The following is a 9,212-nucleotide window of genomic DNA, read 5'->3' as shown; positions in this document are numbered from 1 at the left end:
ATGATAGTTTTAATATATAACTTCTGATTACTGATTTCCTTTATCTTTTGCTATGATGACAGCACATAATATTTTTCTAAATATTTTTCTAAACACAAGCATTCAGATTAAAGTGCAATTTAAATAAGGGTAATTAAGCAGTTCATTGTATAACGGTAGTTTCTTCTGCAGACAATCAAAAAATATATTGCTTAAGGGGGCTAATAATATTGACCTTAAAATGGGTTTCAAAATATTTAAACCTGCTTTTATTCTAACTAAAATAAAACAAATAAGCCTAGAAGAAAAATATTATAGGAAATACTGTTAAAATTCCTTGCTCTGTTAAACTTCATTTGGGAAATATTTATAAAAAAAAAAACAAATTCTCAGGAGCGTTAATAATTTTGACTTCAACAGTAATCGTTTTAAATAATCGTGATTACAATTATGACCAAAATAATCGTGATTATGATTTTTCCCAAAATCGAGCAGCCCTACCACACAGTGGCAAAAGTTGATCTATTTTGAAAATTGACCACGCCACGCGTGTGTAGAAACAGGTGATGGTGGCTATAGACACAAACAGCAGGAGATCGCAAGCACAAACGACATTTAAAGGGTCACGAAACACCAAAACACATGTTTTGAGCTGTTGACAGTTGTATATGTGCCTCACGCTGCTAAAAACACTGTTAGGACACATATATTTCACAAAATAAGTGAAAATTAACTGTTTTTGAGTTATTTCGAGCAAATTCGTACTTCCGGTTTGAAACTAATTTTTAAAGCTGCGTCACGACCCTGAGATCTTAGCGTGTATTCCAGTGTGTAGACTGGACGTCTGTACCTGTGAGTTCCTTATTACGTCCCTGAGTGTGCTGCGTTTATTCATGAGTAGGACTTGGTTCAAACCAATCAGCGTGCTCAATTGTGCAACTTCATTAATAATTATTAATGTTACGGTGTTCAGACAGCAGAGAGACGACACGTTGTGTTGCCAAAACGCATATGTGTTGGCTTGCACTGAGGCATACAGTAGTTCTAAAGTTCAATTTGAAATTGTTTAATTTATTTTCAGGATCTGAAGTGAACCATCTGCTGCTGCTTTCAGCATTATGGCAATACATGTGACGTAGAATGGTGTTCAAACTCACAATATTAACATTTAACACTGAATAAAGCACATGGCATGTACCTGAGGGGATTATTGTCCATTTTTTGTTGTTCAGCTGCAAGTAATTGAAAAAAAAATATTAATAATTAATTATAAATTAATAAATTCCACATTAATTTAATTCTAAAATATAATTTCAGGTGTTGGTTAGAACAAAATATCCCTTCCATCGCGTGTCGTAGTTTTAGAACAAGATTTAAATAAGCCTTTGTTGGCGTTGTCAATCTGGCAACCTGCTCTTGCGTGTGTTGAACCAGGGGTGCAATATCTACTTCAACCACTTACATAATGCTCCTTTAAGTTTGTTAGATAATATAAAAGTGATTGCATGAACTTAAATTAAGTCCAGCATTATACCCAGTATCTTGTGACGCAACAGTGTGTTTCTTATATCAAGAAGCAGTGTAGTACATCTGAGGGTTAATCGCCAGCTTCACTTTACATGGAAAGCTAAGTCAGAAGAATAAACACACAGCCATAATATCAAAATATACTTTATTTTGGACTCCAGATCTGATTCAAATGACAACAGATCAATGCAATGCAAGGGGTTCATTTTTGCAACCAAAAACGTTTGACTGGGGGAGACAGAGATCAGGTGTGGGGACATCTGAGAACACGAGGGACTCAGAGTGAGCAAAAATGAGGTCCAAGCTGTACACCCTCAAACCGACCTCCAGGAGTTTGTTGGGGTTTTCTTTTCCATGTTTTTTTTTCTCTTTTTTTTTATCATTTCTTTACTCTTTTTTTTTAATAGCTACAAAGAAATATGAATTACAAAAGTTTTAAAAGAGTACAAAAAGTCCAGGAGACACAGACGCAGTAAGAATAATGACACTGAAGGATGCTGTGGGCAGGCAGAGAAGAGCAGACTCAAACACCCTGCAGACTGGAATAAATAGTGTTTCGATTGGATCAGTTTTACACAAACCTCAAAATGCGACACCCTTGTTTAAAAAGCAAGGTTAAACATCATACGATGTCCTAAAAATATTTTTGCAGGGGAGAACAAGAATTCAGAGCCTCTATCACGTGACAGAGACACACTTTAGGGATCTGTGACATTTTTTTAAATGGTCGAAGCTTTAAAAAGCACGACTGTCTAAACACTGAGAAAAACCAATGCATATTAGTATAGACTCATGCGTGCGATTACTGTAAATGAACACATCACATAATCCCAAAATGTCTTTTAGATGCTTAATAATGTGACTTGCTTTACGTTTTGAGTTCTTGGATGTAAACAGGAATCATTTGAAATGCGCAAAGTTAAGATGTGACTCTGTGTTTAACTCTTTCCCTGCTATTTACAGATTCTGCCATCTCTTGATAAAGATTTGCCAGTTATTATTCACACATTTGTTCATTTACGCATTTATTTAAACCTCAGTTGAGCACATATTGAGAAGATAGTTGTAAACTAGCAGTCATTGACTACGTTTACATGAACATCAGTCATGGAATTTTTTGCCTCATTCTAAATCGGACATTAATATGACTTGAATGTTCCTTTCAAGATCCCGTTTAACACGTTATAACACATAATTCAATTAACGTTATTGCGTCTCCACGCTATACGCATTCCCTTCGGAGTTTCGCTTTTAATTTGTCGACTTTAATTCTGCAACTCTGCTGGTTAACTTTCATTCAGGAACATTTCATGTTCCCGTGACAAACTGAGGTATAGACTGATTTTGCACGGCCGCCATTTTTAAAAGCGAAATCCAGGCTGCGGTGGGAAGAAACCCTGTATAGATGGCTGTATATCTTATCAGTGAAGAGAAAGTGACACAAATGTATCATTTCACCGCCTTCCCAGTGACCCGAAGGTCAGTTCTGAATAAATGGTGAAAATAAAAAGGGATATCAGAGCTCATTTTCAGCTTAGTTAAGGGAAATGGCACTAGTTAGCTAACGTTCTCTTTCCCAAACACACGGTTTAGATGTCATTTATCAAACTCGAGTTAATAAACTGATTCTTTCACTATATTAGACTTGTCACGATACTGAATTAAAAGATAAAACATTAATTTCCCGCTAACATTTAAGGCAATGTTGATGGCTTTCTTAAAACAGAGCTGATTTGCCATTGTGTTCACGTGCTCAACAGAAATGCTTGTGATTGGCCGAGAAGGTCATCAGTTCACCCTCCACTGTTTACCGAGCACGAGACAGACAAGTGATCTGCTTGATGACTTGACTGATCTTCACAGCTGATTCGTGCTTCAGTCTCTGTGTATCTGTGTTTGCACTGGGTGAAGAGCAGTTTACTGAGTGCAAACCAAACACAGATACAAGGAGACTGGAGCGCGAAGCAGCCATGAACATCAGTCGAGTCATCCGCGCTCAGCAGCGCTTCAATGTTAGCGGGAAATAGACCGTTTTAAAACTTCAGTAGCGGGACACTATTACAGACAACACCATGGCGTGCTACAGAGGACTGCTGTGATTTATCGCTCACCGCGTTACATAGGCTGAAGCAGGAAAGCATCCCCATGATATTTAACTGGTGCCATGAACTGAAGCATAGCAGGACACTTATGCGTATCACTGAGATTGTGATGTTCTTTGATGCTAAATTGCTTTTGTTTAAATTAAACTTACTGAATGATATTAAAGTGATGTTTACACCATTTCTGCATTTTGAAATCTCGGCAACAGCTGGAGGTTTGTAGTGCACGGCATGTTAATACAATGTTTACAGTGCTGGTCCTATACTTCCGGGTTTTTTCCCACCATAGCCTCACTTTGGTTCTTTAAAATGGCGGCAGCATGAAATAATGGATGCGAGTATGAAGTAAAGACTGTTGTTTTAATGGAATTTGATACAGCACGCTGAATTAAAGTGTCAAACAACAGTGTGTATGGAATATACAGGCGCAAAACTCTTTGAAAGTCCAACATGACGGCAATAGTTTGATTGCGGTGTTTACATGTAGGGCTGGGTGATTAGTCGAAAAAGTAAACGGAATCGACATTTAGAACCTTAATAGATCTAATTTTTTCTGGTCAATTTTTTCGATTACTTTCCCTATCACATGTATAGTCAAGTGACCCCGCCCTGTTTACACTTCTGCATAAAAGGGAATCAAGCTGATCTTTCAAAAAAAATGAACCACACGTCACAACGACACATAGCATAAGCTCAGTGACTGGTCAGCTTGGTAGCATTGATGAATGTGGGCGGCGCGGAGAAGGCAAATAAATAAATAAAATAGTTGTTCATTAATCATAATCGAGTTAAAAGTGTTCATTTTTATTTTAGGCCAAATTGCCCAGCCCTATTTACATGTCTGTACTGTACTTTAATAATGAGATTAAAATCGGCATACTCCACATTTCTTAATTCGATTTCTGCTTAGTTAAAGTTGGATGTAAACGTATTCGTTCATTCGTTTTTTTTTAGGCTTTGTCCCTTTATTATTCTGGGGTTGCCACAGCGGAATGAACCGCCAACGCCAGCTGCAACCCATCTCTGGGAAACATCTATACACTCATTCACTACGGACAATTTAGCCTACCCAATTCACCTGTACCGCATGTCTTTAGACTGTGAGGGAAACCGGAGCACCTGGAGGAAACCCACGTGAACAAACTTCACACAGAAACGCCAACTGACCCAACCAAGGCTCGAACCAGCAACCTTCTTGCTGTGAGGTGACAGCACTACCTACTGCGCCACTGCGTCGCCCTACATACTCATTGACTTCCATTTTTCAAAGGAGGTAAAGGATAGGGGTTTCACACATTCTTTGAAATTTGCTGTATTTGTTTAACAGACTACTTGAGTTTAATTTTGGATGAACTATTTCTTTAACAGATTTATTCATCTGTTTTGGCATATACAGTAGATTATATATTTAAATTATACAGAATCTGGATCTAAAACAAGCAAAAGAAGTATTGTTTATGCAACTGAATGAACCAAACATTCAGCAGTGTAGAAATCAAACCGTCAACATTATTAAATAAACCTAAAATGATCTGCCACTGTAAAAGGTCTAGTTCACAAAAAGTTCTATCTTCCATCCTCCAGAAAAGAAAACTTCTTCTTTTTTATTTTTGTTTAACGCTGTTTTATTTAATTAATTAATTTATTTATTTATTCTGTTAATATAGAATTTGATGGCTGCTGGTTTCCATAGTTGTATCGACAATATTGGAAACTAGCAGCCATGGATTCCATGGATCACATTTTTTAAAGCATCTTATCTCAAACTGTTACAGGACTACTATAAATGCTGATTTATACTTCTGCGTCTAGCGCACACCGATGGTCTGGCACACCCTTCACATAGCCGCATCCCCCTCGCCGTATGTAACTACACGTCGCACTGATGCGTAGCGCAAGCTCTGTGATTGGTCGGCGTAGTAACACTGATGAGTGTGGATGAGGCGGAGAGCAATCAATCAACATAACAAATAACAAATCCATTGGATCGATTGTTTACAAGTGTCGATTCCTGTGAAGGAGCTCCAGTTGGAAGCTTTTGTGTTTACCTTATGATTAAAGTTGTTGGCCGTTGACCTGTTCCCACCCCTGAATGAGCGAGTTTTAGCTACCTGTACATTAAGGTAGCGTTCAGAAGAAACAGAACACCCACAAAGAAACTCAACATATAAACATAAAAACATTAGACCTACATATAAAACCCCCCTGCCAGATGGCGTTTCTGAATCCACGACTATACCCAAGGCATAAGTGCCGCAGGTCAAAGCGATGACTTGACACAGAAGTATAAACCAGCCTTAAGCCTGGTTTATACTTCTGCGTCAAGGAATCGGAGTCAAGGAATCGATGTGTCACACGGCGCATGCATCATGCGTAGCTGTGCATTTATACTTCTGCACGCTGTTTTAGTTATTCTGCAGTAACACTTCCGAAACGCTAGTTGGCAGTAGGTGTTATTGTTCCTCTGTGTCAAGTTTCTTTGCTGGTGTTTTGTTTTTTCTGAACGCTTCCTATATGTGGTTCAAACTCGCTCATTTTGAGGCAGGAACCGGCGGACGTGCAACAACTTTAACCATGAGGCAAACACAAAACAAAACTTTCCATCCGGAGCTCCTTCATGGGACTCACTTTTAAACCGGGCTCACTCAGCTCTCGGTCCCGCCCAGACTCGTCAGCGCTACCAAGCCGACCAATAGCAGAGCTTGCGCTAAGTGTCGTTGCGACGTGTAGTTATATTTTTTGAGTGGTGCACATCAGCGATGGCCACGACGTAGGGCTATGCGTCAACGCGTAGGCTGCACTGTAGCATATGCGTGCGCTTAATGCAGTAGTATAAATCAGCCTTTAAGCTGATCTATTTTGGCATACAGTAGGTAGAGGGCGCTGTTATGCATCATCCGATATAATACAGAATTTAAATCTAAAATGAGCAATAGAAGCACTGGTTACGCAACTGAGTTATTCAAACGTTCAGCAGGGTACAAATCAAACCGTCAACATTATTGAATAAACGATTAAATACAACCCTCACAATGGCAAGATTTCAGCATATTCGGTCTGTTTTCATCCAATCTGGACGTAATCTTTGACAAAATGTATGTTTAGATATTCAAACAACATATTGTGAAAGCTGTTTTGCTGGTGCTGGCAGGGAAAGAGTTAAACAGTCTTCTTTAAAACGTTAAATTAAATACAATTATTAAAACAAGTTGGGAAGTTGAATTCAAATATTGCAAGTCTTTGTTTTAAATCTGCATGCATGACAAAAGTCCTCGCTTTCTCGACCAGAAGAACTAACTGTTTGTGTTCAATGTAGCGGGGACATCTATCAACTAAATACACTAGTATGAGTGAAGATGCATTTCCTGTAATGTGCTGTTGTTTTGGTTTATGTACCTCACTTTTTTCAGGGGGCAGGAAGGGAGTTGACAGTTACACCGTAGCATTAAAAAATTAAACCAAAGAACAAGAAAAAGATTGAAAATAGCTTTTTTTCATGTCCCCACACTGTTGAAAAAATCACAAAACATCCAGTACCAAAAGACTAAATAACTGTACTCGTGTGTCAAACAGAGGAAAACATGAGTCCTGAAATCATGCAGGCGTGACGCCAAATCAAATGTGCGATAGAAATAAAGAAAGAGGGGGTGGGGAGGAGGAAAAGAAAATGCTTGATATGTCTGCACACTGAAACGGAAACTACCAACAAAGATTAAAATCCTTTCGTTCGTTTATTTTGATGAGATTGGTTTTGAAGAACAAATAGTAAAATATCTTCCAAATTTGGTACATATACCAGTCCTCTTGTCTTTATTCCTGTTATATTGTTTGTTTGTTTTCCTCTCTCTCGATCGCTCGCTCTCCACCTTACAAAAGTCATTTGAATGTCTCTGGTTGGAATCACGTCCTCTCCGCTCGGCCGGTGGCGTCAGGGTGCTTGTGTTTGTTTGTCTGTAGTGGCTGGCCATGGTTCACTAGGGACTGTAGCAGTTTGAGGGTCAGGGACAGTCATTTTGGCTATGTACACATTCATAGTCGGTCCATGGCTTCCAGCAAGCAGCGCTATTTCCGCAGATCTAATACACAAACCTAAAATCAAACACAAAAAAAAGGTAAATATGGGCATTAAGGAGTCCATGACTAGAAAGCAGGCCTGTCAAGCTCCTGAAGTGTCGTAGCCCTGCAGAGTTTAGTTCCAACCCTGCTTCAACACACTTACCTGTAGCCTGAAGGACTTAAATAGTGTTTAATTAAAGCTAAACTGTGCAGAACTGTGGCCCTCCAGGAACTGAGTTTGACACATGTGCCATTAAAGATTAGTTCACTTCCAGAATGAAAATGTCTTGATTAAGCATCACCCTCTTGTCATTCAGGATGTTAATTTCTGTCTTTCTTCAGAGGGAAAAAATTGAGGAAAACATGCAGGATTTGTCTATACAAAGTGGATTTTAATGGTGCTCAGTGGTTAGAACTTTCAAACTGCAGTTTAAATGCCGTCTAAATAATCCCAGCTGAGGAATTAAAGGTTAAAGCTTCTTGCACAAACTCTGGTATTTCAGCATTTAAGACTAAATTGTGCATAAATTATATATATATATATATATATATATATATATATATATATATATATATATATATATATATATATATATATATATATATTAATTAGTGCTGTCAAAATTAGTGCAATTAATTTGAAATATTTAACACGTTAAAAAGAATTAATGCAATTAACGCAGTTGCATTTTTTTTTAACATGCAAAGAAATATGGATTAGACCAAGGAAGCACTTTTTTTAAGGCAAGTTTCAGTATAAAACAAATAATGTCGCATCACCAGGCTCTCCAGCATTTCCTCCAGAGTTTCATCTAATTTTGTACGTTTCATTTTCAACTTTCAACTTTTGTTGTAATGGAATTTAATACCACATGGTGAACGGAAAGAAAAACCACCGCATTTCGTGACTCGGTGATCCTTTATGGTAATCAAAAATCGCTTGGACCATGTACCACTCGATGCTTTTTATGTCCTTGTCGAAGCACCAGTGGCAACCAAATTAGGCACCGAAATGCATATGCTGATTCAGTGATTCAGTACTCTCAGCTCACATCATTTAAAAGAAAAGGTCCAAATAGTCCACCGATAATGTCAACAGACTGGACTTTCTTTAGCAACTGGCTGAATGTAAAGGAGGACTAAGCAAAAATGTTTCTACTTTATAATTAATGTTCTTAACTCACAGCAATACAACTTCACAATGAGTGCAATTGTTTGTATTCAGTATTTTATTATTAGGGACCGAGCACCGAAACGGTGCGTAGGCCCTATTGGAATTGCTCCGTTTATTATTATTATTATTATTATTATTATTATTATTATTATTATTCTCCTCCGGAATGAATCGCGATTTTGAGGGGCTAAACATGCCCGAAAACTCACGCAACTTTGCACACGCCTCAGAAGTGGCGAAAATTTACGTTTGTTAAGGGCTTCGGAAGTGGGCGTGGCAAAATGACTCGACAGCGCCACCTAGAAAAATTAAACGGACGAGCCCCCGATCCACGAATCACGCACATGCACAAAAATTGGCACACACCTCAAACA

At 38.3% G+C, this 9,212-nt stretch overlaps 2 protein-coding genes across 40 annotated transcripts in view; one reads left to right on the top strand and one right to left on the bottom strand.

Annotated features, from left to right (window-relative positions):
- The window catches only part of si:ch211-51h4.2, a 458,725-nt gene that overhangs the window by 288,060 nt on the left and 161,453 nt on the right, over positions 1 to 9,212 (top strand). For 2 of the 38 annotated variants that reach the window (XM_087273259.1, XM_087273266.1), the window contains exon 19: positions 4,563 to 7,083. The exons of 34 other annotated variants lie outside the window; for them this stretch is intronic. The gene's annotated coding sequence lies outside the window, so the exon portion shown is untranslated. Of the gene's footprint in view, positions 1 to 4,562; positions 7,084 to 9,212 lie in introns of those variants that run through there. 2 more of the 38 variants (XM_087273272.1, XM_087273276.1) reach the window with 1 other exon arrangement.
- Positions 1,635 to 9,212, bottom strand: part of tbl1xr1a (TBL1X/Y related 1a) — a 123,877-nt gene continuing 116,299 nt past the window's right edge. Inside the window, exons 17-18 of one of the 2 annotated variants that reach the window (XR_015501958.1) lie at positions 6,687 to 7,697; positions 1,635 to 5,509 (exon numbers count right to left, since the gene is read on the bottom strand). Coding sequence is in view for 1 of the 2 variants with exons in the window: in XM_087272392.1 (XP_087128518.1) it covers positions 7,671 to 7,697 (27 nt within the window). In the remaining variant the exon portion in view is untranslated. Of the gene's footprint in view, positions 7,698 to 9,212 lie in introns of both variants that reach the window. The other variant, XM_087272392.1, reaches the window with a different exon arrangement.

This window comes from Danio rerio, chromosome 11 (assembly GCF_052040795.2).
Source record: "Danio rerio strain M-AB ecotype USA chromosome 11, GRCz13ab, whole genome shotgun sequence".
NCBI lineage: Eukaryota > Metazoa > Chordata > Actinopteri > Cypriniformes > Danionidae > Danio > Danio rerio.
This window is presented reverse-complemented; position numbering and strand designations above follow the sequence as displayed.